Genomic DNA, 26,234 nt, shown 5'->3' on the forward strand with positions numbered 1-26,234 from the left:
CTATCTCTATCTCTATCTCTCTTGTCACAAACTTGTCTAGTCCTATGCATTATTGATAATCTGTTAAAAATAAATTTTATCAAATTTTTTATACAATGACAATTAATAAATAATTTTATTGACTTTTTATGTAATAGTTAGTAGGTTTGTTGACAAATTAACAGAAATCACACACTGCACTCTCGAGATAATGATTAACGATAAAGAATTTAAAATCATCATATTATAATTATTATTAATATTACATTACAATTCTTGAAAAGATAAACTTTTTTTGTAATATTTAGTCTGACTAATGTAAAATTAACATACCCCTTTTTGTCCTTGCTATTTTTTTTTTTATACAAAGAGCCATCATTATTAATAACACATATAAAACTTTTCAAATAATTATTTCAGACGATTTCTTCATCGTTTTCAAATTTTAAAATTTTCCAAGAATTCTTCATCACTTGATAATTGAGTTATGAGTAAATAATTATGTGTGATATATTTAATCGGTACAAGAAAAAAAATTGATATTTGATTTTTCGGACATTTTATGTAGCAATCAAATTATAATTTTTTTTAAAAACTGTAAGTTTGACATCATGCATACCTGTAAAAAAAATCAAATTGAAAAATTTATTTACCTGAATATCGAGTGCTTTTGCCAAGCTTTCCAATTCGTAGAGTTCATAGGTATCATTTTGAGTTTCGGTTAAGGTATCTTCTTGGCGTTTGCTCTTGAAATCCATTGAACCACCTCTTTTAGTTAGGTATTTAATAAGTTCAATGCCTTCGCTCCAAGTTGAATCCGAGAGTTTTCTAAACAATTTCGAAAATCCCATTCTATTTTTTTCATAATTACCAAAATGAGATGAAAGTAATAAATATTGAAAGCTGTGGGTCAAATGCTTGTTAGCAAAACTTTGTAAATCGTATTCTACCGAATTGATGCCACCGTATCTTGCGTTACAATTAACTAATTCTTCTGTTCCAGCAGGTTTACAAGCAGCAACTACGTCGTTGTAACAAAATTCATCTTCGGCAAAAACGATTCCAAAAATGGCAACAACAAAAATCAACAAAAGTTTCATCTTGATGAAGAAGATTGTTGATTTTTTTTTTTTTTAAATAAAAAAATAAAAAAATAATAAAATGAAACAAACTCTACGGAATGATTATAAAACACTATAAAAATTTTTTTCTGCTAACGCCCTTATTAAACGTACTCGAATTGGTTTAAAGTTCAATTGATGTATTTATCACGTTGAATGACAATGATTGAACAAATAATTCATAAGCATATGACTTTAATATTAGTCATTCATAGCAGGGCATCCAACCTTTATTTTTATTTTAAAGACGCAAAAAAATTAATTAATTAAATTATCAATTATTCACCTACGGGAAAAAAAAAAATTTTTTCTTTTAACGTCTTTAAAGATCATTTATATAATTTATCCTTTTTTTTTTACCGACGCAGAAAAATTTTTAACTGTTTTTTTTTTTTTTTTAGTTTTTCAAAGTTTGCAATACGTTCTATTTACATTTTTTAAATTTTCGATATATCGATACTATCGAATGCAATTTCACGTGTATTGTTTAACGTGATTAGGTTATTTCAAACCGAAATATGTTTATTGTATTTAAAAATATAATTTAGTTTTCGGTTAAAGTAAAATGGAGGAAGAATTTGAAACTCCCAAAGTAAATTTTGTTCCTTGTCTTAAAATCGTTAAGCAAGGCGTATCGAAATCAAATCCTATACAGGTAATTACAGACCGATTAATTGGAAATTGGTACTCAAAAATGGTTAGAAATGTTCATATGTGTCCTTCCTTTTTTTTTTTTTAAAGATTCAATTGAGTAGAGCTGAATTAGGAGAATTTATTAAAAAAGAACAAGATAATAATTCCGATGATGATGATGATGATGATGAAGAGAATCAGAATAGTAATCCAGTTAACAAAGATGATGAATTTGATATGGAACATTATAACGATGAAGGTTAATATTTTTAAAATCACCAAAATTATTATTATATTTAATGATAATTTTTTAATTTTCCATTGACATTAATAATAATATTTGCAGATGAAGTTTCAATGAAAATTAATGATATAGCTGTTATTGATGAAGATGATCCATACAAATCGGCAGCCATTGATTTACCAGACTCGGAGGAAGAGGATGATATCATTCAGCCGACTGATAATTTAATATTAGTGGGCCATGTAGAAGGAAATTCTCCCATACTTGAAGTTTATGGTGAATAATTAAAAAAAATATACTCAAAGTTTGATAAATTTAACCTTATTAAATAATAATTACATGACATTAAATAATATTATTTTAGTTTATAACGATAAGGAAGATTCATTTTACGTTCATCATGATTATTTGCTTCCTAGAGTTCCTTTGGCACTTGAATGGTTAAATCATGATCCACTCAACACAAATGAACCAGGTATATATTTTTTTAAACAAATGAAACAATAAATGAACTTTTGGAAATCAATCAAATAATTTTCATATTTTTCCATTAGGAAATTTGTGTGCAGTCGGTTATGTAACTCCCATAATTGAAGTTTGGGATTTAGATATTGTTAACTGTGTTAAACCTGCTATCAGGTTAGGAAAAAAGGGTAACATAAGAACAGGAGCTCCAAGAATCGGTCACAAAAAAGCAGTTTTAGATTTATCGTGGAATGTTAATTTTAGGTATCTATTAAATTGTAAACATTTCACACAGTCATGTGGTGTATTTTAACATAACCTTAAATTTGTTTTCTTTTTCTTTTCCTTCAGTCACATATTAGCAAGTGGAAGCATAGACAAATCTGTTATTTTATGGGATTTGGACAAATCTGAACCGAATACAACTTTCACAGATTTTGAAGGTTCAGTTCAGAGTTTACAATGGCATCCGAAAGAAGGTCACACTCTTCTGGCTGGTTCTGGAGACAAGTAAGAAGATAGTAATATTCATTTCGTTTTCACGCGTGTTTTATGTCTTTTTAAAATCATCCATTTAATAAAAATTTTAACCGTTTTTTTTTCAGAACGTGCAAAATATTTGACTGCAGAACTTCTGAACTTGGTCAAACATGGAACGTTCAGGGGGAAGTAGAAAAAGTTTTATGGAACACGTATAACGACTCGCAATTTTTCGCATCCGACGACAAGGGATACGTTTACGCATTCGATTTTAGAAAAAATAAAAAATTATGGGAAATTCAAGCTCATACACAGGAAGTGACAAGTATACATAAAATCGATACATTAAAAAAGGATTTGTTCAATAAAATAAAAATAAAAAAATTTCTCTTTGAAAAGGTTTGGCTTTGAGTTCGAGTTGCCCTGGATTTTTTTGTACCGTTTCCGGTGATGAATCTCTTAAAATATGGGACGTTATCGGTAAAAATCCCAAATTGATAGAGGAAAAAAAATTAAAAATTGGTAAAATCCACTGTTTGGATTCCGCACCGGATTTACCCTTCATAATGGCTTCCGGTGGCGATAACAGGAGTAATAATTTAATCGTTTTTAATGCTTTGAAAAAAACCGAAGGTAAATAAATTTTTTCAGTTTTTAAAATTCTCTCTCTTTCTCTCTCTCTTTATATATTCAATCCCACGGGAACATTCATTCCTATTAATAATAATAATAATTTTTTTTTCCAGTTGTAGAAGCATTTCAAAATCGATTGTCGTCCTCGTCAACGACATCACTCGATAAAAAAAAGAAAAAAAAATTTAATAAAAATGAAAATAACGAAACAAACGAAATGGACGTGGAAACAACCACGACAACAACAACAAACCAACAAACAACAAACAACCGAAGTTAAACGTTTTCGAAATTATTTAATTTATGAATATGTAATCGAGTTAGCGTCCTTGAATATTTTATTTTATTATTATTATCATTATCATTATTATTATTAAATTATTTCACGAAATTTTTTTTTTTTTATTGTAGCGTTTTGTCTGGAAGAAAAAAAAAGAAAAAAAATCCAGGAAAAAAAGGGAGAAAGAAAGAAAAAAAAAAGGAAAACGTTTGGGTGAGGGTTTGCCACACGTAAACGGAAAAAACGGAATCCAAGATTTATTATTATTATTATTATTATTATTTAAAATACGAGGAAATGGGAGGGTAGGGGGGTGGGTGGGGTGGAGGAATAACGAATACCGTTATTATTATTATTATTATTATTATTATCAAGATTTGTGGGCAAAAAATAAAAAAAAATTTAAATTGTTTTCGAATAATAACCACAAAATGGCGATTGTAACGATAAATTGTTTTACATATTGAAGGGAAAGGGGGGGGGAAGACTCCGTTTATTATTATTATTATTATTATTTTTTTTTTTTTTGTTAAAACATAATTTATACATAATCCCTAGGTCACGTGATAACGTTAATAATGAAATGAAATGAAATAAAATAAAAAGAGAAAAAAGGTCACTTTTGTTTTCATTCAAACGTTTTGTATCCGGATATCGATTATTAGTAGGTCGTAATGACGACATTAAAAAATTAATAATAATAATAATAATAATAATAATAATAATAATAATAATAATAATAATAATGATAATAATACGATTCGAGTTTGTTTATACGACGTAAAAAGTGTAATAAAAAAAAAAAAAACGTGATTTTGACGATGATGATTGTTATTATTATTAAATGACGACTCGTTATAATGAATTGAATAAATGATAATAATAATAATAATAATAATAATAAATTAAATTTTTCGTTTATTTTTATGCCATATTTATTTATTTATTATTTTACATAATTTTTTTTAATTGTTCTTATTATTTTTTCAATTTTTTTCCTTTTTTCCTTTTTGGTTACATTTAATAAAACAAATGTGGCGGGGGGGGGGGGGTAAATTTGTCTTGTTTTTCTATCATAAAACATAACTATTATTATTATTATTTCAATATAATTTTTTATGATTAGATTTGTTAAAATTATTAAAAAATATTTTATTATATATTTTTATGAAAAGGAAAAAAAAAAAAAAAAAAAAAGTTTTTTTTAATACAAAAGTTTTCTTTTTATGTTTGCAATAAGTAAAAAAATTTTGTTTAAAAAAGTTTGAGTCGAAAAATGTTTTAATTAACGAAAAAATATATTAATAATAATAATAATAATGATTAATATTTAAAAAATTAAATTTGTTTGTTTGTCACTTTCAACAAGAAATAATTAACATACAAAATAAATAATAATAATAATAACAACCCAACTTAATCAGTCTTTTAATTACTTGTTCATCCTTAAAAAAATATTATTTCCAATACAAAAAAAAAAAAAAAAAATGCAATGTTTGGTTATCCTAATTCGATTACATAAGTTACATAAATATAATAATTAATATTCCCAACGGTTATAATTTTTATGCCATTTTTAATATGTTAATTAATTGTAATGATTTCATCATACAAAAAAATTTCGTTTGTTTTCGTTATTTTTCTCTTTTAAAACCATTCATTGATATTAAACACTTATAAACTATAAATAATATGATAAATTATATCACCCACCTCATAATTCCATACGTTAAATCTTCTTTTTAATCCGCCATTAACAAAACAAAAAAAACTAACAAACGCACATTACTGTTTCACTCGTTGAAAATTTTCTTTGAAATAAAACAAAAAAAAACGCCGTGTCAATAGTCGCGTCATAGTCGTGTCAAAAATTTTTGTTTTAACGTTTGACATTAATCATAATTATAAAAAGATCCGTGACGCGCGTTGTGATCATACGTAAAGTGTTATTCATTTTATACATTTACCAATACCAACCCTTGCATTTACCTTTTCGCGACGTTTCGAATGCACGAATTCAATTATTAAGCTATGATGCACGTTACGCGATTTCAAATATGGCGCCAAATCTTTATTTTATTTTATTATTAAAAATAAAATTTAATACGTGTGATTTTATTATGACCGTAAGTTTATAAAAAATCTACTACTTTATGCAAACATTTATTATTAATAATAATAATAATAATAATAATAATAATAATTGATTAGTTTTGAGCTTAAATTCGTTTTCGACTCAAACTTACCCACGTAAATTTTTTTATTTATTTTATTAATTTTTAATAAATATAATACAAAACATTTTTTATTTATATTTAGTAAAAAAATTTATCATCATTATTATTATTTTTATTTTTTTTTCGTTTCATCCCTTTATTTAATTATTTATTTATTTACTTATTGCTTACAATTTTTATTTATTTATTATTTATAATTATTTTTATATCAAATTTACAAATTATACAAATTTATATATATATATATATATAAAACGACAAAGTTCTGTACAAAAAAAAAATCGTCGTGATAATAATAATAATAATTATTATTATTATTAAAAAAAAAAAAAAAAAAATTAAACAAAAGATAAATAAGAAAGTTTAAAAAAAAATTTAGAAGAAAAAAAAAAAAAAAAAACCTTTTGACTAGCAGAAGATTTTTTTTTCTTTTTTTTTTTTTTTTTGATTTAAATTTGAATTTACAATTCGTTCGACGACGATTATTTACTAATTTAATTAATTTTTTTCCCGGTAATCTTTCATTAAACTCTGTTCTTTTTCTCTTGTGATTTAATTAATGGCGTTAAATGTCGACACACATGCCACATTTAACCGAAAATAAAAAAAAAAAAACAAAAAAAAAATATATATATATAATTCGTATTCTATTCGAGTTTGTTTATTTGTTTACTTATTTATTATTGCGACATTCCTGTTGTTGTTGCGACGCGTCGACACGTTGCAATTCACCTCTCCGCGTTGTCATAGAATAAAAAAATAACCGACGAACTTGAATAATACCAACGACTTTTACCGGTTTGTGCTTTCCTGAACGATTATATTCGTTTTTTTTTTTTTTTTTTTTTCAATGTGTGCAATTGTATTACGACAACAACAACAACAACAACAACAAAAGTTAATAATTTAATTAACACGTAGCCATTTTTTTTTTTTTTTAATGTTAATATTATTTAGTCTTTCCTTTTCTTCTTTTCGATGTGAATGATATTAAGTCACTGCGCCAAAAACAAATTCGTCGAATTCTATAAACAATATACGGTGGACATTTTAATTAATTGTTTATAATTAAAATTAAAATTAAAAAAAAAAAAAATTATTTATAATCGTTAATAAGTGATTTTATTTTATTTTTCATCAATTAATAAATAAATAACAACTACACATATTTATATCAGTTATCGATCGATATCTCGATCGAGATGCGATTTCTTTATTTCTTTTTCTATCTATCTCTCCCTTTAGGTTTTTTTTTTGCATGTGATCGGGGGGGGGGGTGAGGGGAAGGGAGTAAGGTAAAAAAAAAGGTTTATGAGAAGAAGAAGAAGAAGAAGAAGTAGGATAAGAAGGAGGAGGGCCTCGTTTTTTTTTTTTTTTTTTTTAAGGTTTTGTTTTTTAACGGAGGAGAATCTTTTCAGGTTGTCAAACTTGACCGGCGACGGTTATTGAAAAATCTCCGAAAGGATTATTATGTCCCAGATCGATACTACGTGTCACTGTTTTCTTCTCGTCCTCCTGGGACAAACAATCATTATTTGCTAACATTCTTCCGGCACTTTTAAAAATAAACAACACCATCAATTTCATGAGGTCGGTCCTATATGGAAACTAATATACCGGAAACAGAGTAGACCTCTGGTTGTTTGCTTTTTTTTTTTTTTTGTGTGTTTTTTTTTTCTTTTTTGTTTTTTGTTATATTCGTACGTACCTCCGGTAATCGTTCCATGGATATCGATAAACATCGATTGAACGCTCGCCTTTCCAAACCTCTTTCGGCTCCTCCGTCTTTCCTATCCGAACTCGCTATCCTTTTCTCTTTCGATTTCCTCTGGTAGTGAAGGTATAGAGTCACGCAAGCTATTACCACTAGGAACACTGCTATGGTTGCACCGCCGGCTATCGACGCCGTCTCCAATAAAACTCTTTGTCTTGAAGCTGCAAAGAAAAAAAAAATGTAAAGAGTAAAAATGCCGTCCGTTAAATTTTCTTTTTTTAAAAATCAAATCCATATTTTACTCACGTAAATAAGAACCGTCCAAATCTTTGAACTCGCATCTTTGGCCCATAAAACCTTCCGCACACCTGAAGACAAACAAAAACAAAATTTTAAATTTTAACGGACAATTTTCAAACGATCGTCGCGAAATTTAACTCGTGCGGAATTTTTCCGAACTAAAAATGACGTCGTCATTCTTTTTCTTTTAAAATACATCAAACATTCCAATAATAATAATAATAATAAGTTTTTTCTTTTGTAAGTACGAAAAATCTTTTTTTCATTATTTCATTCAGGTACAATAATGAATGGTCGATGGAATTTTTAAAAAAAAAAAAAAAAAAAAAAAAAAAACGGCATAATAATAATAATTGTTGTTGTCGTAGTGAAAACTGTCAACGAACGTGGGGGAGGGGGAGGGGGGAAATTCGAACGTGATTTTTCCCATCGTCGAAAGATTACGAATGAGTCAGTAATGATGAAGTTAAAGGTGATAATAAGGTTCGTTCGTCCTTTTAAATATCATTGCAATTTTGTTGTTGTTGTTCTCAAACGTACCTGAACGTGGAGAAATAAATTATAGGTATAGAGAGAGAGAGAGAGAGAGAGAGAGGAATGCGACATATTTTTCATAAAGTATGCGCTTAAAAATTTAAATTTTTTGTGTGTGTGGTCAGTTAATTTTTTAAAAAACCGCCATGAGAACTTCAGGTAAACATAAACTTGGGAAAGTTTTACTTTATCAACAACCAAAGCTGAAAACTTTACAAAAAAAAAAGAAGTTCATTAAAGAATAAGGTGACAGTTTGCGAGTTTCTTTATTATTTCGTTCGTTTTTGTCTTGTGACACGACTCTGCGTTGTGGCAATAATGAAGTGCTGTGTGTGTGTGTGCTACGTGTGTAAAGAATTAGACTAATCCGAGAACAGGTTGCCCGATCAGGTTCCGTTTTCTTTTTTTTTTTTTTTTCGCCCCCTTTTTTCTTTCTCTTTTTTTTTTTTCACATACCTTTACTTATTATTATTATTATTGTATTTTTTTTACATCGACAATGTATTTTTTTAAAAAAATTATTTCTCCATTGAGAAAAGCTTAAAATTCCTGGCGTGACTTCATGCAAAAAAAAAAAAAAAAAAATTTTTGACCTTCCAAAAGGACACGACACAATAATCACAAACCATTTTTAATTAATTTTTTTTTTTTTTTAAACGTGAGATAACCACCGTACAAAAAAGAAAAACGTGAAAAATTTTAAATGAGGAAGAAACACACGCCTTAACACCCTCCTGGTTTTACCGACGACGACGACGACGACGTAAAAGAAGCAGAAGAAAATAATAATAATAATCAGACTGGAACGCTAACGCATTAAAACAAGCAAAAAAAAAAAAAAAAAAAAAAAAAAAGAAAAATATACTTACTCGCAATTGTACAGAAGACTTTCTTCTATTTTGATAGTGAAACAAGTCGCCCCGTTGAGACAGTACCACGCAGCATACGTGGGCGGACATGTGTACGTGGGGAAAGTGATGTTAGGCCTCGCAGACGGAGGCGGAGGCCTCGGCTTTGGTGTGTTTCTACTCGAACACGCCTCTGTAAAGAGAGAGAAAGAGAAACATACAAAAAAAAATTTTTTTTTTTAAACAAATACATTTAATATTCGTAAATAATAATAATAATAATAATAATAATAAAAGTTGCAATACAAAATCTAACTAAAAAGTGTCAGGGGATGTTAAAGGGGGCGGGGAGGGGGAAAAGTAGAGAAAGACAGAGCCGAGGGTAAAAAAAAATAAAAGCAAACATTAGCTGGGGATGGAAAATGTGTCAAGCGAAACAAAAATTTTGGGGAGTTTTGTTAGAAATTCCCCACCCCCCCGGAAAGGAGACAAACACGGGAGACGGGCCCTCTTCGTGTTCTCCCAAACAACGTAAACGCCTCGGGGGCCGTGATAACAAAATCGGTGAATGAAAAGATAAGGAAAAAGGTAAGGCACAGCTAGCACACGCTAAGGAGAGAGAGAAGGTCAGGGATCGATAGAAGGGTGGTAGTGGTGGTCTACTCATTGTGCAGGTGTCCGAGGCGTCATATTGCATCCCCAAAGTGCAGGCCACGAACAGGTGATACACTACTTTCCTTGGCTTACAACCTGACCCCACCTCACTCAAACCACAGTTAAATTACGAAGTGACGAAGCCTTTTTTTTATTCTCCTTGTTTTCCACACTTCCACCTTTTTAATAATTTTCCCTTTTCTTTCCCTTCCTTTCCTTTCCATTTTCTACATTTAATCAAAACATAATAATAATAATAATAATAATTTCGTTCGCGCGCGCGCGTGCGTACAACTAAAAATTTATTTAATATTGACTAATTTTTTAAAACAAAAAACCAGAGAGCGAATCTAATAAGGCTGAGGAAATGAAATTTGAAGAAGAAGAAGAAGAAGAAGAAAAATTTCTAGGTAAGGTTTCTAATTAGAAATCATTAAAATTGTGCCTTCACGAGTTCCACCAACACGCACCGATTACTATGATCGTCAGTGGCTACCTTTTACGCTATACACACTACAAATTACTATGGAAAAAAAAAAAAAAAAATTTGCTTCGTCGAGTTTCCTATTATTAATAATAATAATAATAATAATAATATCATTACAAAGTATATACAATAAATATATATATATATATATATATATATATATATATATATATAATCAAACGTGTTTTTTTTTTTCTTTCCTTCCTTTTAAATTTATTTCCTCATAAAATAAAAAAATGTCTGAACTAATTACCGCAACGATTGTTTTCGCTTTTTTTCTCTTGTAAAATATTAAAATCTGTTGTTTTGAGCATTTTTATTTGTTCCGAAGATAGGAAGAAAACAAACAGACAAATATCTTCACGTCGGCAAATATAATTCAAACTATTATTATTAATAATAGTGATAACGAAACACGGTCACTATATATGCATTAATTATTTCGCGTTTTCTAAAAAAAAATATTATTATTATTATTATTATTATTATTATTATTATTATTTTTATTATTATTATTATTAAACAAAATTTTATTTTATTTATTAAAAACAAAAACAAACAAAAAAAAAAAAAATTTTTTTTTTCAACTACGGTGATGCCAACATGGTCAACAACAACGAGCGTCGCACAATACAAGGCGGTGGGTAAATAAAAATAAATAAAGAGAATGATGGGGGGCTGGGGGGGGGAAGGCGGCAAGGTGGCAAGGGGGAGGGGAACGGTGGGAAAATAAACGTTCTAACGGAATTTTTTTTTTTTTTCCCCCCTACCCGAATACGATTAAATTAATATCTGTGAATAAAAAATAAAAAATAAAAAAATAAAAAAATTTTTCGAAGGTTTTTTTTCTTCTCTTTCTTACAACGTTCGCGAATGTAACGGCAATCAATGGTTTGTTTGTTCGTTTGAAATTTCATAGAGTAAAAAAACAAATTTTAAAAATAAAACACGCTCGCACCCATTCGAAATATATAAATCGTTCGTTAATTTAAATTCTTTCATTAAAAAAAAAAAAAAAAAAAAAAACTCGGGGAGAGAAAGAGAGAGAGAGAAAGAGAGAGAGAGAGAGAAAGAGAGAGAGAGAGAGAAAGAGAGAGAGAGAAAGAGAGAGAGAGAGGCTTTTTCCAAAGATGTAACATCCAAACTCAATTTAATTTTTTAATTTTTTTTTTTATGCAAATAATTAACCGAAAAAAATAAAATAAAATAATTAAAACCGAAGAGAGAGAGAGAGAGAGAGAGAGAGAGAGAGAGAGAGAGAACAAGATTAACAGTTACGAAAAATAGTAATAATAATAATAATAATAATAATAATAATGAGAATCCGTTGTTGTTGTTGTTGTTGTTGTTGTGGCGTTGCTTTAATTAAAACGCTCTCTTATTTTACTTAAACCGAAAAAAAAAATTACGTTAATGCTTAATTAAAAAACATTATCCGTCGTCTGCTTTTATATACACGTTTAATTTTATTTTCTTTTCATACGTAAAAAAAAAAAAAAAAAAACGTTAAAAAATAAAATTAAAATCAATTATCTCTCGATTATACAATTCGGTGAATCTTTTTTTTTCTTCTGCTTTCAAAGCCCTGTTTGTTTAAAAAGACAACCATTTTGACAATCATTAAAAACAGCAACGAAATAAAATACGGTAATAAAAAAAAAAAAAAAAAAAAAAAAAAAGCGACTGTGACACACGACGATTCGGTTTCTTTTTAAGTTTTAACTTGTTAAGAAAAGAAAATCCCCTCCCCTCCCCCTTCCCTCACCACCCTCCGGAAAAAAAAGAAAAAAATTCATTAAAATACAAACAACAACTATTATTATTATTTTTTTTTTCCAATTTTTTAAAATATTTTCCAACATGGTCGATTATTATTATTATTATTATTATTATTAACAATTATTATACGTCCCCGCTACCTTGGATTGATAACTAATAATAATAATAATAATAATAATAATAATATTACATAAATAAAAAATAAAATAAAAATTAATTAATTAAAATTTTCTCATGTCCTTCGAAAGCGAAAAGAAAAGAAAAAAAAATTTAAAAAAATTAAAATAGAAAAACTCACGTTAAATAAAGATCAATGCCAAAATTATTATTATTATTATTATCATTATTATTATTAATAACAATACTACTATTAATATTATCATCATCATCATCATCACCATCATTATTATTCTTACTCATATACCCAAAGATTAAATTAATAAAACTTTTTTGTTTTTTTGTTTTTTTTTTTTTTTCAAAATCATAGAGTAAATAACAACGGGTGATAAATAACCAATCTCGAAACAAAAAAAAAAAATTAATAAAGATATCGTAATCGATTAATCGATACGAAAAAAAAAATCGATTAATTGATTGAAAAAAAAATGGGAGAAAGAAAGAAACGAATTCAAATGGCGATGACAAAAAAAAAATATTTAAAAAAAAAAAAATAATAATAATAACTTTCGTCCGTGAAGAAAAAAGAGAGAGAGAGAGGGGGGAGGCAGAAGCAGAGAGAGGAAGAAAGAAAGAGAAAGAGAAAACCGAGAACGACGATTTACGCAGTTAACAATTGAAATTGGCCCCCATAACTTTTTTTTTCTTCTCTTTCTTTTTTTAATACTTCTCCTCTCTCTTCTTTATTTATTTATTTATTTATGCATTCCCGTTTCTTTACTTTTACCCCAAACCTCCCCCACTTCTACTCTCTCTTCCTCATTTCCCCCCATTATTATCCATCTCTTTCTACGTATTTACGTGTGTCTCCCCTCTACCCCTTCGTAGTATACATACACGTATCCCTTATCCCCTACTCCGTGTCACTCCCTTTCGCCGCTGTCTTTTTTTTTTTTTTTCTCACAGTTTCTAGTCTCTCCGATTTAAACTCAAAATCCGAAGGAGAGAGAGTGAGAGAGAGAGAGAGAGAGAGAGAGAGAGAGAGAGAAAGAGAGGAAGAAAACCGAAACGAGATTAACCTAGGAAAGAGTCAGAAAGTCAACCGCGATCCTCCATGTCCGGGGAATAATTTTAAAATGTCCGAGCGTGTAACGAAATCAAACATTGGATACGTAATCATCTACCGAGTCAACGGCTTTTGTCTTTTGACCACCTAAGAAGGTACAGGAATCGATGGTGGTCTCCGCTACCCGTCCCGACACATATCACTACTCCGCTACGTATGTAGTACTCGTACTACCCGTGTGTGTGTACGTATACACATTTTACCCATCGGAGTTGACACCAACTTTCCCAACGCAGCGTTTCGCGCTCCGTTATACGCTCTAAATGATAAAGAACACGACGACATTTTCCTTTCCTTTTTCTTTTTCTTCCTTTCAATTTTCGTAACCTTAAACCTTTTTCAATTTTCTTTTCATGTTTAATGATAATAATAATAATAATAAACCAACAACTGCCTGCCGTTCGTGTTTTTCAATCGTTTTTTTTTTCTTTACTTCCATGTGGGTTCTCTTTTACTCTTCTTTAATTATCGAACAAGTATACGATAAACGTGACTTTGATCGCGAGATATCGAATAGCATCTGTTCTTCTCAATTTTTTATTTTTATTTTTCCATATTAAAAATTATCGACTTTACAGATTTTCGATACGCATACGCACACGCACACGCACACGCACACACGCACGCGTAAAAAGTAAAAGGCATGTTGTCGTCATGCACGATCAGACGACATGTGGTCGACTTGTGCCACATTTTTTTTTTTTTTTTTTTGTCGTAATTAAAAATCTATTGATGAAATTCTTTTTTTTCTTCTTTTTTTCTTTCTTTCTTTCAATATTTGATTTCGTGATCGTAACAGTCGTTTTCGTTTTGAAAAAAGGAAAAAAGGAAGGAAAAGGAAAAAAGGAAGGAAAAGGAAAAAAGGAAGGAAAAGGAAAAAAGGAAACAAACTTTTTTTTCCTTTGATAAAATTATAGCGCCGTAAAAAAAAGTAAATAAGCAATTATTATGCAATACGAAACGATTTGTAACTTTTTTTTTTTTTAGTTTCCGGTACAAAAAAAAAAACCGCACAAACGAACAAACTCGCTCACGCACACCACACGCACGCACACGCACGCACGATCGCACGCACGAGAACATAAAAAAAAAAAAAAAAACAATTAAATAAAGCGGAATGGAAAAAAAAAAAAAAAAAAAAAAAAACAAATAAAAAAAAAAAATTAAATGATTTAATTTTTGAATACACGAGAAAATTGGTGACACGTAAAAAAAAAAATTCAAATTAAAAATAATTATCATCGATGAGTATGAAAGATGATGATAATAATAATAATAATAATGATAATAATGATGATGACGATGATGAATAAAAAAAAAATTAACTTTTAACGAAATTTAATTATTCAATAAATTGAAATTACTTGCGGTAATTAGTAATTAGTTTTTTTTTTTTTTTTTTAAATTCATTTCCGGTTTTTCGAGAATTTCGTGATTGTTTCATTATTATTATTATTATTATTATTATTATTCGCCGATGTCGTTTCAAAGTCATTATCAACGTATAAAAATAAATTTTAATTTTTTTTTTTTTTTAATTCATTGTCATCTCGCATCCCACGATTTGATTTTCTTTCTCTCTACAATTTAAACGTTATCGAAGCTTTCTCGAAGCTTTTTCCCTGTTTTCTGTCTCTCTCTCTCTCTCTCTCTCTCTCTTTTTCACATTTTTTTTTAATCATTATCAACAACTACATCATCATCATCTTAACAATCCTAATCGTTTTTTTTTTTTTTAAAGTTTCATATCCACCCATATATGCTCGATAACAACAATGATGGTAAGTGAAGACACGCCATAAAGGACAAAAACCTCTCTCTCTCTCTCTCTCTCTCTCTCTCACTCATCTTTTTCTTCCTACGAATTTCCATTTCGAAATATTTTTACATATTTGCCCATACTACTCGGTGCAATGAACCAAATCGCACGCGAATAACAAAATGAAAAAAAATTTTTTTTTGTCATACCAAAAACTATGCGTAAGAATAATAATAATAATAATAATAATAATGATAATTTTTCGGTAGGTCGATTACTTAGAACCAGACAAGGTCGATCGATGATGATATTTGTTACTGCCATTTTTCAACGAATATAAAGAGGAGGGGGTGGTGATGATGATGAGGAGGAGGTGAGGAGGAGACACGTAAACAAACTTTCGTCTCAAGTGCCACACACACACACACACACACAACGTAAACGACGACATTGAAAATGATAATAATAATAAAAAAAAAAAAAAAAAAGACAAAACGCCGGTTTGTAATTATTTTTTCAACCGCTAACAAGGTTGATGGAAAAAACCTGAAAAATTTATCCTTTATTTATGTATTATTGGATGGGGAGTAACGAAATAAGGTGATGATGAAAGGAGAAGAAGCTGAGAAAACCGCAAGAAGAAGAAGACGAAAAAAAAAAAAAAAAAAACCAGGTACACGCCTCCTCTTCCTCTTCCTCCTCCTGCCTCCCTCCCACCGTAATAAAAAATTCCGAAAGGAAAAGAAAATAAAAAAAAAAAAAAATCATAGGGGACCCTAACAGCACACACTATAAAATCTAGTGACGGAAATCATTTGTGGGTACCTCCCCCCTGCCTCCCTTCCTCCATTTGTCGGTCGGTCCCTTTTTTTTTTTTTTTTTTGCGCAAAGCCCAAGTTAAATATAAATAATTACTTAATTACAAAGTTTGTAGTCTTGACCTCCCACATGTAGAGCGGTAAAAATTATCCACTCATCGAAGATTGGGCCCCATCAATTTTTCATTATTTTTAACAATGTTTTCTATTTCCTAATTTTCTCGAGACCGAAAAAAAAAAAAAAAAAAAAAAGATACTCTTATTTGCAATTTGTCCGTCTCCCCATTCCCCCTTCCTCCCTCCGCCCCTCGCCCCTTTGATTTTCAATTTTGTTTTTCGTTTTCTTATTCAACTTGATGTAATTATCGTAATCGCGTCCTTGAATGTTCTTTTGTTACAACATCATCCGCCATCATCGGTAGTAATCATTCTTTACCTCCTCGTTTTAAAATGTCCCCTTACGCGTATTCCCTCCCCCCCCTCCACCCCTAATCAGCCCTTTTCTTTAAAGAAATCGTTGACGGAAATTTGTTTTTTTTTTTTTTTGAGTCAATCAAGCGTGACATTACTACAAAAAAATTATCTTTGCGAGATTTTTTTATTATTATTTTTATTTACTTTTAAATCCACTCGATTAGTTAGTGAACCACTGAACGGGAAGGGGGTGTGGATGGTGGGGGATGTGAGAGGAGGGGGTGGAATCCCTACCGAACAAATGACGGCTGATTGACAGTTTCAAAAAAAAAAAAAAAAATTTTCACGATTGCAAAATTTCACGACGGACAAAAGACAAAACTAGGTATGTAATAAAGCAATTAGGTACGTTCACATAGAGAGAGATAGAGATAGATAGATAGATGGATAGAGAGAGAGAGAGAGAGAGAAAGAGAGAAAAAAATAAATTAAATTAATACGACGATCGATGAGAGAGACCATCATCTGGAAAAATACTAAATTTTAAATGCGACGTCGAAATCGTTGGGGGGGTGACATTTTCCACTTTCCGCCATTTTTATTTTTTCCCCTTTTTTTTCTAAAAGGCGCTTCTTTTATTCGAAATCATCATCATCATCATTACTCTTAATAATGTTCATTTTATGATTTCTTTTTGCAAACGAATGTATTTTAACAAAAAAAAAAAAAAAAAAAAATTGGTAAAACCGCGAGGAATTTTAACGTAGAATCAAACGGAACCGGAAGTCACGACAAGAGATATAAAGTACAACGGGAGCAAACGAACAAAAAAAAAAAAAAAAAAAAAAGAATTTAATGGTATTATTAACGACCCCGAATTTCAATGAGTATGAATCGAATCGGCTTTGAAATTATTTGAAAAGATAAAACAAAAACATTTGGAATTTATTAATAAAATACTCGAAGAATTTCCGGTGACCAAAATTTTTTTTTCGTCTACGTCATTTTGCCATTTTTTTTTTTTCAACTTGAAAATACGCAACCGGATCCCCATTTTATGAATGAATTTTATGACGATGATAACGATAGTGATAGATTTGATATTAAAAAAAAAAAAAAACAAACAATACCGCCCCTCGATTTCTCGCACAAAGAAAAGATTTTCCGAAATAATAGTTTCTCTCTCTCTCTCTCTCTTTCTCGCTTTTCCTTTTCCTTTTGAAAATAATTTTTCAATTTTCCATTTCGTTCCGTGATTTAAAAAAAAAAAAAAAAAAAAAAAAAAAAACCCACGAGGGGAGGTTCCTACTTCCTAACTACTCGTTAAAAAAGAGGAATCAAAGTTCTCGCCGACGATTTTCAAGTAAGCCGATAAAGCAATTTGACGAAAAAAGATGATAATAATAATAATTTTCACGTTTAAGAAATGAAATTCTAACTAACGACGGGTAAAAGGCCGGCGAAGACGCAAACGAAAAAATCCCAAAACCAAATCCCAACCTGAAAGAAACCGTTTAACTTGATCCCTTTTTGCAATCAACTTGATTTTTTTTTATTTATTAAATAACAAATATTTACTCTATGAAAAACTCGCCATAACTCCGCGATAATTCGCCTTATTATTTTCAAATTAAACCCTCAAAGGCATCCTTTATTCCCCATCTATCTCTCTCTCTCTCTCTCTCTCTACCTCTATATCTCTATCTCTCTCTTTTTCTCTCATCTTTTTCGGTTAATTTGCGATTGACCTGAGTTTTGCAAGAGGATTTTTTCTTTCTTTCTATCTTTTATCCTACGGCTGGCAGAGCGAGAGAGAGAGAGAGAGAGAGACAAACACAAAAAGAAGATAATTTCGGAAGCAATAGACGATCGTAATTATTTATTATTATTAACATCATCATCATTATTATTATTATTACGCGTACCACGATAAAATAAAAATGGTGGAAACATAGACAAATGATATTATCAACGGTAATAATAATAAACGTTACTAATCCAACGATAATCGATCATCATGGCGGTTGTGTTGTTGTGTTGTGTTACGACCAAATTAAATTTTTCCACATTTAACCGACTCCCTCGTTGTTGCTTATTTGATGAAGAAAAATAATAATGATGATAATAATAATAATAGTAATAATAATAATAATAAATAAAACGTAATCGTCGTTAACATTTACGTAACGGAAAATCTAAATGTTTCCATCGAACCATTTATTTCTTTCTCGAAAATTCTCACCGGGATTCGAAACGTAATTACCCCCTCCCATGCCCCTCCTCCCCGTACGATAGCAAGCACAAACGGATTATGACGTCATCGCTATATGTATGAAATGATGATGATGATGATGATGATGACAATATAAATTATTTAATTTCGAACGGAATTTAACAAAAGTTTGGTACCACCGCTACCACCTTGCACCACCACCCCACCCCACCCACCCACCTAACGTCTCTCGAACAACCGTACAAAATTTCAGATATATCATTCAGGTAATTTTTAAAACCCCCGGCGGAAATGTTATTACTCGTCGAGAATAACAATTAATATAAGTTGCACTGTTATTATAGTGACTAGAAGCAGTAGGAGAAATACAATGAGAAGAAGAAGAAGAAGAAGTAGAGGAATCTGTTATTCGGTTAAAGAATTCTCAATCGACTTCTTTTTCTTTTTCAATAAATTATAACTCGTAAAAAAAAAAAATAAAAATATTTTTCTTACTTCCCTCCTCTTCCCCTTCCCTTCCCTCCTCTTCCCCTTCCCTTCCCTCCCCTCCCCATTCCCCTTTTCTTTTCTTCTTTTTTCCCATTGAATTCCAATGCGGAATAACAAAAGAAAAATCTTTCGGAATAATAAATTACCTTTTTTTAAAAAACAGGAGAACAAAAAAAAAAAAAAAAAAAAAAATTAATTATTTTACCGTTGCTACCAATACGAAAAAAAAAAAAAAAAAAAACGACAATACGGCAAAAAAAATAAAAAATGTTCGGTCGAAAATAATAATAATAATAATTTAAATTTAAATTTTAACTTAATTGTGATTTAGTCATTCTTCCATTCTTGATCGAAAAAGGTAAAAGAAAAGGAAAACGTGAGGCACGCACATAACCTACGAGAGTTATTTGCCCTTTGAAAGGTCACTAAAAATTATAACTACTCTCTCTCTCTCTCTCTCTCTCTCCTCCCGTTCGAATTACCACAATTAAAAACAAAAACCGTTCGTAGCAATATTATTATTATTGATTGTTGTTTTAAAAATAACCGCAAAAAAAAAACAAAAACAATAATAATAATAATAATAAATTTTCTTCGTTACTCTCGCGCGGCAGGGCGGAAAATATTAAGAAATGAAAACAACAATTTCGATCACGTCGACGACGACGACATGACACACAAATGATGTTGTACAAAAAAAATTATTATTATTATTATTATTATTATTATTATTATTATTATTATTATTATTATTATTATTATTATTATTATTATTATTATTAGGAGCCACGTATATTAAAAATACACGGTTCACTCGCGAAAAAATTAATAATAATAATAATAATAATAATGAGAAAAAAAACGTGGAAAAAGTAAAATTTTTTCGAGCGGAATAAACAAACAAACAAAAACCATTCCCTCTACCATTAATCGATCTACTACCCCTAACTTCGTCGTCATCATCGTCGTTGTCGTCTGCTACATAATGCAAAACCGTTCGATTATAAACCGTCGTAAACAATTTTAGAGAGATTAGTGCGTGCGTGGGTGTTTGTGTCACGCGTGTGAATAAAGGTTTAAAATTTGATAAACAAAATAATCCCATCGAGGAACAACCGACAACGACGACAACAACGACGACGATGACGATGACGACAACAACAACAACAACCAAACCTTTTTCATTGTGTATTACCTTCCGATCGATAATCGTATTAGAAAATGGTAATTACGATAATGCCATCATCCATCCATCCATCCATCCATCCATCCATCTGCTCCTTGTCAATTATTATTATTACCGTTATGTACCAAAAAACGTGTCAACGTCACTCTACCAGAGCGTTACCCACATTCATCCTTTATTTATTAGAAATCCCCGTAAAAAAAAAAAAAAACTTTTTTCAATTTTCTAGAATTTTCCACCGCGTCATCCGTGCGAAATGTTTAATTAGGTTCCATTTAAAAACCTTCCTTTGGGAGTAAACGACGGAGGGACGAATCGAAACGCGAGACGATAAACAAACAAATTTTCTTGCCTTACCCCTCGCGTTCTCTCCCCCTCCCTTATAATAATCTATATGTGAAATTATTGCGTGACGCCCGCGTGACGATAGAATATTTTTCCTACACGGAGAATAATCGTAACGTAATCCGAACAATAATAACCTGACCTAATTATAACCGTTTGACTTGTGGCTCTCGATGTACCTGAATTTTTATCTTCTCACTCACTCACTCACTCACTTCTACCCGACTGGATTCTTTTGATGAAAAAAAAAAAAAAAAAAAAAACGTAAATAAATAAATAAAACAACACAAGTCTTTTAAAAATTGATGATCTATATCATCGGGTAAATAATTTCTCCCGTGTGTGTGTCCGTGTCCGTTAGTAGTGTTTGATTCGAACAAAGATGTCTAGAAAAAATTTTTTGTTATCAAACTGCATGCATGCATGCTCGTCGATCCCTTCTTCGTATATCGTAAATTAACTTTTTTTTTTTTTTTTTTTTTATTTGATTTTCAATTTTTAATTTGGATCTCGCGCGCACACACACACGATCGATTCCTCATTCCCCGTACCCCCCACACCCCACCCCCTGCGCCCTCCTCACCCAAACGTTGTCAAGTAGTTGGTCGAAAGGAGGGGGGGAGGGGTGGAAAGGGGCGAGCGGAGACTTTAACCGACAACATTTGATGAGTAAATATTTCTCGCGTCTCAATTTAAAATGATACGTCTTTCTGGTACGACGGCCATAAACCTGGTAGGTATATGTGATCGTAAAAGGTTGACACTCGAGGTGACATCCCAAAACCGCCAGGCGCCAAGTCGCCAGCCTCGGACGATAAATGATCATTTAATTTGGAATAACTTTTTTTTTTTTATGCCGGCCTTTATTTTCTTCTTTTTTTTTTTTTTTAATGTCTCTCACGGTTTCCATCTTACCGCGGCGACCAAATGAATCTCTTTTCGTTTTTCTCTCGTCCATTTTTTTTTTTTTTTTTCAACTCCTTTTTTCTTCGATAACCACCGCGACTTTTCAAATAACAACCACTTTTTTTCCCCTCTCCCTCCCTCCAAAAATCACCTTTTCTCGTATTTGTATTTCTATTGTTTGCTGTAATTATCGTGAAATCCGCTTGAGGCGCTGAAACTTGTTCCTTTTTTTCCAGTAAATTTTTATATTTTATTTATCGATTATTTTCCGATTCGATATATTTATAAATATCGAAAATCGATAGAAAGTTATTTCGAGAAGAAAATCTTTGATTGACTTTTTCAAATGATTTTCTTTGTAATTTTATCATCATCATCATCATCATCATCATCATTATTACTTTTTTTACGTGACAGTACAACAGAATAAATATCGTTCCGGTGTAACACAAAAAATGAATAATTCCATAGAGTACGAAATTTATTTATTTATTGCGTAATTAATGGAAGGCGCTTTTAAATCACTTCCGTGACTTTTTTTTCTTCTGCTTCTGCTTATTTCATAAAATCCAAGTAGTATTCATCAAAATGATCCGTTATTCTTATTATTGTTGTATTGTTTCAAAATTTAAATAAACTCGTTCATTTTCTTCCCATCGGAGTGATTATTATTATTTTTTTTTTTTTTTTAAATATTTTTTCAAAGGTCAACACATTTTTTTACAAAGCATCTCGAGATTAAAAAAAAATATGTATAAAGCTAGAGAGAGAGAGAGAGAGAGAGAGAGAAATCGTCACTTCATAAATCGTATATGAACCTCTTTTTCTTTTTTCAAAAGCAGGCACAAAAGTAAAAAAAAAAAAAAAAAAAAAAAGCGTAAACAAAACAATGTTAAAAACCGGTTGGCAACTCTGCTACTGTAGAGAGTGACGTCACGTCAATTGTACGTGGAGGGTAGGTAGCACCGTGAGAATCCGTGAACCTCTCAAACTCATCATTAATCAGGAGTAATTCTCGTTTCGGTCGTAAGGAATCATTGAATACGAGGGAATAACTCGCGTCTCGTACCATCAGCATTCGCTCCAGCACTGGAATGCAGGTCCATCCATCCATCCATCCATCCATTTATCCAGCACAGCCAGCATTTTTCTTCTTGAATCTCATTCCGAGTCTGACCCCGCCTACTTGTTTTTCATTTTAACTCTTCTTCTACGCGGCCAGTCAGCTGTGCGTGCGTGTGCGTATTCCATTCCCTATATTTTTCTATCAACTTTTTTCTTTTAAAAAATTCTTCAACTTTCTCACGCACGCGCGCTTGCACACACGCACGCACACATACGACGCATATAATCGATTCGGACGAGGTGTTACAACACGTCAAGGTGATTTAGAATACAAGGTCGTATATATATATATCGTATCGAATAATGAATTTTGGGTTTGCGGCCATTTAAAAAAAAAAAAACTGGAGCAATATTACTACTATCGTACTACGTACGTATCGATGACTAATAATTTTTTTTTTTTTACCGACGGCCAAAAAAAGAAAAACCTTTAAAATGTCATCAAATTCTTACGAATCACACACACGCACACACAACTACTTCCGGTATATTTTTTTTTTTTTTTTTTGTCATGAAATTCTCATAATTATTGTTTTCTCATAATTTTTCTACTCCTCATATTCCCCCTTCTCCCCTCCTCCATTCTCCCTTCCTCTTCCCTACTTCTTCTTACAATTAAAAACAATATTTTGTATTATTATTATTATTATTATTTCCTAACCGCCGCCATTGCTAATTTTAAAAAAAAATGTTTTTTTTTTTTTTTTGTTAACTTAAAAAAATTATTATGCAACGAATAATAAAAATTTAAAAAAAAAAAAAAACTATTATCATTATTATTATTTAAGGTTTTTGGGAAAAAAAAAAAAAAAAAAAAACAAAAATAATCATTAGGAACCTTTTTTTTTTTTTTTTTTTTTAAGAAATAATGTGTTTGTCACCCCCAAAATCACTTTATTATTTTTAACACAATGGGGATGGAAAAAAAATAAAAAAATTTTTTTTTTTTCAATTCGTGACTCTTTCAAGCCGCTGAAATGTTTTTCTTGTACATCCTTGTAAAAAAGAGGAGGAGGTGGTGGAGGTGGAAGAGGTGGAGGTTGGGGGTTTTGCCTTTTTCTACTGCATATAATAATAATAATAATAAAAATTCCATCGCTCATTGAATTCTCCCTCCCTCCCTCTCTCTCTCTCTCTCTCTGGCTCGTTCGCTCGGGGGGTAGCAGGTGACAAATGAGTCGGATTCGCTTTGACCAGTATTTTGACAAAACGAGGTGACAGGTTGACAGAAATATTTTCATTTCATACGCCCTACCTACCACGGTGGCCGAAAACCCCACCACCACCACCACAACCTTCCCTCGTGAACATATCTATCTATATATATATGTCGGCTTCCCTACATTTATCTCGACTTTTTCTTACAGGTACACAAGAGTTTCCTTAGTAGTAGTGCTCCGATACGACGTACGGGGACGACGGAAGAACGTCACGGTCACGGACAATTTATTTAAACTTTTTTTTTTTTTTCTCCTTTTCGACAATAATAGTTTCTTGGCATTTTATTTTTCTTTTTCTTTATTTTGTTTTGTTTTGTTTGTTTGTTTGTTAACGGAAAGGGTCCCGTTGTGAACTGCAATTTCACGACGAATTGAGAAAACAAAAGTAAAAAAAAAAAAAAAAAATTTTTTTTGATTTTGAGATTCTGCGTTCGAAAATGTGACAGGTGCTAACATTATTTTGAAAACAAAAGTGAAAAATGAATAGAAACCAAATTTTTTCCATTGACAAAATCGATCCCTCCCCCATTCCCACCCCCACCCCCCCTTCGTAAAATCTTTTTACAATTTCGCAAACGATAACGAATGGATTAATTTAAAAACAACAACAATGATTCCGTCACCGACATGACGGATTTTCGATAACAATAATAATAATAATAATAATAATAATAATAATAATAATAATAACTATTACTGATCGATCGGCGTTCGATTTATTTTTATCGATTTTTATAACCGAATTTTATAGTAAAATTTTTCCGTTTTTTTTTTTTTTTGGAGGGGGGTGGGTTTCCCTGTTGAAAATAGATTTAAGGCCTTTTTATACTCCGAGGTATATTGGTAACGGTTTTGACAAACGATCGGCGGTGAGTGAGTTTAAAATCTGTTATAAATAGATAATTCGTTCCATGGATATAAAAATAATAATAATAACAAGAAAAGTCCCGAGAAAATCTGGAAAAGTTTAAAAAAAAAAGTTTAGAAAGGCTGTGTAGAAGATTAGGGAGGTTTCTCTGGATAAGACTGGAGAAGTCTGGAGAAAACTGGAGAACTAGAATAGTCTGGATAAGCCTAGAGAATTCTAAAAATATCCTTGAGAAAACTGGAGAATTCTGGAGAACATTCTGGAGAAGACTGGAAAATTCTGGACAAGACTGGAGAATATCCTGGAAAAATCTAGGAAAAAATTAATATCGAAACATTTATTCGTAAGGAATCGGGTAGAATTTTGGAAATAAAACTCCTACAAGTGCAAGCATGGAATCTCGCGTTGAATTAAAATAATAATAATAATAATAATAATAATAAAAACAGAAACGATTCCGGTCATCGTGGAAGCAGCACTGGGAGCCATGCCACCACATTCAATGAAAGAAAATTTAAAGAAGATTTTGAAGAACCTAAAGGAAGAAACCATCCAGGAAATCGCACTATGTGGAACGGCCCACATTCTTCGGAAAATACTCTATAAATAACACTCGAGCACTTATCCCTAGGGAATCCCCAGGTATAAACCTGGGATAAATACTTAAAAATCCCGACAAATAAGAGCCTTGTCGTGTTTAAGAGTGACCATAATAATAATAATAATATAACCTAAAGGGAGGAAAGAGACCACGAGAGGCGTACGAAGACAATAAGACGAACTAAACCGAAAAGAGCGAAAGAGAGAGAGAGAGAGAAAAAACATTTCCGAGAACGAATCGTCGCCGAGAAAAAGAAACTATGAGAAAACGTGGTGGTGATGGTGGTAACAAGCTCGGCATCGAGGGTGGTCCCCTGGGAAAATTCACAAATCCCGAAAAAAATTAAACAATTAATAATAATAATAATAATACCCACCCCCATTTTATCGATCTTATCGATCGATATATACCGAAAATTTTAAAACCAACTCGACAATCGTTATTGTTACGTAAACGAAAAATTATTTCCCCCTCCCCTTCCCCTCCCCCGCGTCTCTAATCAATCGATCACGTCCCGTTTGAAAAACCGATGCCGAAAAAAAAATTTCTTACTTTTTCCCGGGAGAGAAAAAAAAATGGCGGAAGAAAGGTGTGGTGTTGGACAGGAAAAAAAAAAAAAATATTTAAAAGGGGTGGGTC

General features: G+C 30.9%; 4 protein-coding genes across 4 annotated transcripts in view; 2 read left to right on the forward strand and 2 right to left on the reverse strand.

Moving 5' to 3' along the window:
* Nucleotides 1-1,079, reverse strand: part of Phum_PHUM597350 (secreted ferritin G subunit precursor, putative) — a gene marked incomplete at both ends in the record, with an annotated part of 2,427 nt that extends 1,348 nt beyond the window's left edge. Inside the window, one exon of the mRNA XM_002432651.1 lies at nt 633-1,079. Coding sequence (XP_002432696.1) covers nt 633-1,079 — 447 coding nt within the window. The remainder of the gene's footprint in view (nt 1-632) is intronic.
* Nucleotides 1,080-1,665: 586 nt separating this feature from the next.
* Phum_PHUM597460 (WD-repeat protein, putative) lies at nt 1,666-3,563 on the forward strand (the record flags this gene model as incomplete). Its single annotated transcript, XM_002432652.1, has 8 exons — nt 1,666-1,755; nt 1,842-1,992; nt 2,080-2,253; nt 2,342-2,452; nt 2,532-2,706; nt 2,794-2,952; nt 3,048-3,247; nt 3,322-3,563. The coding sequence occupies 8 exons, from the start codon at nt 1,666-1,668 to the stop codon at nt 3,561-3,563; spliced, it is 1,302 nt and encodes a 433-aa protein (XP_002432697.1).
* Nucleotides 3,564-7,494: 3,931 nt separating this feature from the next.
* On the reverse strand, nt 7,495-10,135 carry Phum_PHUM597470 (uncharacterized protein; the record flags this gene model as incomplete). Its single annotated transcript, XM_002432653.1, has 5 exons — nt 7,495-7,680; nt 7,781-8,007; nt 8,093-8,154; nt 9,490-9,659; nt 9,959-10,135. The coding sequence occupies 5 exons, from the start codon at nt 10,133-10,135 to the stop codon at nt 7,495-7,497; spliced, it is 822 nt and encodes a 273-aa protein (XP_002432698.1).
* A 13,748-nt stretch (nt 10,136-23,883) lies between these two features.
* On the forward strand, nt 23,884-25,320 carry Phum_PHUM597480 (uncharacterized protein; the record flags this gene model as incomplete). The annotated part of the gene is made up of 5 exons (XM_002432654.1): nt 23,884-23,939; nt 24,104-24,209; nt 24,274-24,340; nt 24,910-24,999; nt 25,112-25,320. 5 exons carry the CDS (start codon nt 23,884-23,886, stop codon nt 25,318-25,320), a joined length of 528 nt encoding a protein of 175 aa, XP_002432699.1.
* Between the last annotated feature and the right edge of the window lie 914 nt (nt 25,321-26,234).

Source organism: Pediculus humanus, genomic scaffold (assembly GCF_000006295.1).
Source record: "Pediculus humanus corporis 1103172108315 genomic scaffold, whole genome shotgun sequence".
Taxonomy (NCBI): Eukaryota; Metazoa; Arthropoda; class Insecta; order Psocodea; family Pediculidae; genus Pediculus; species Pediculus humanus.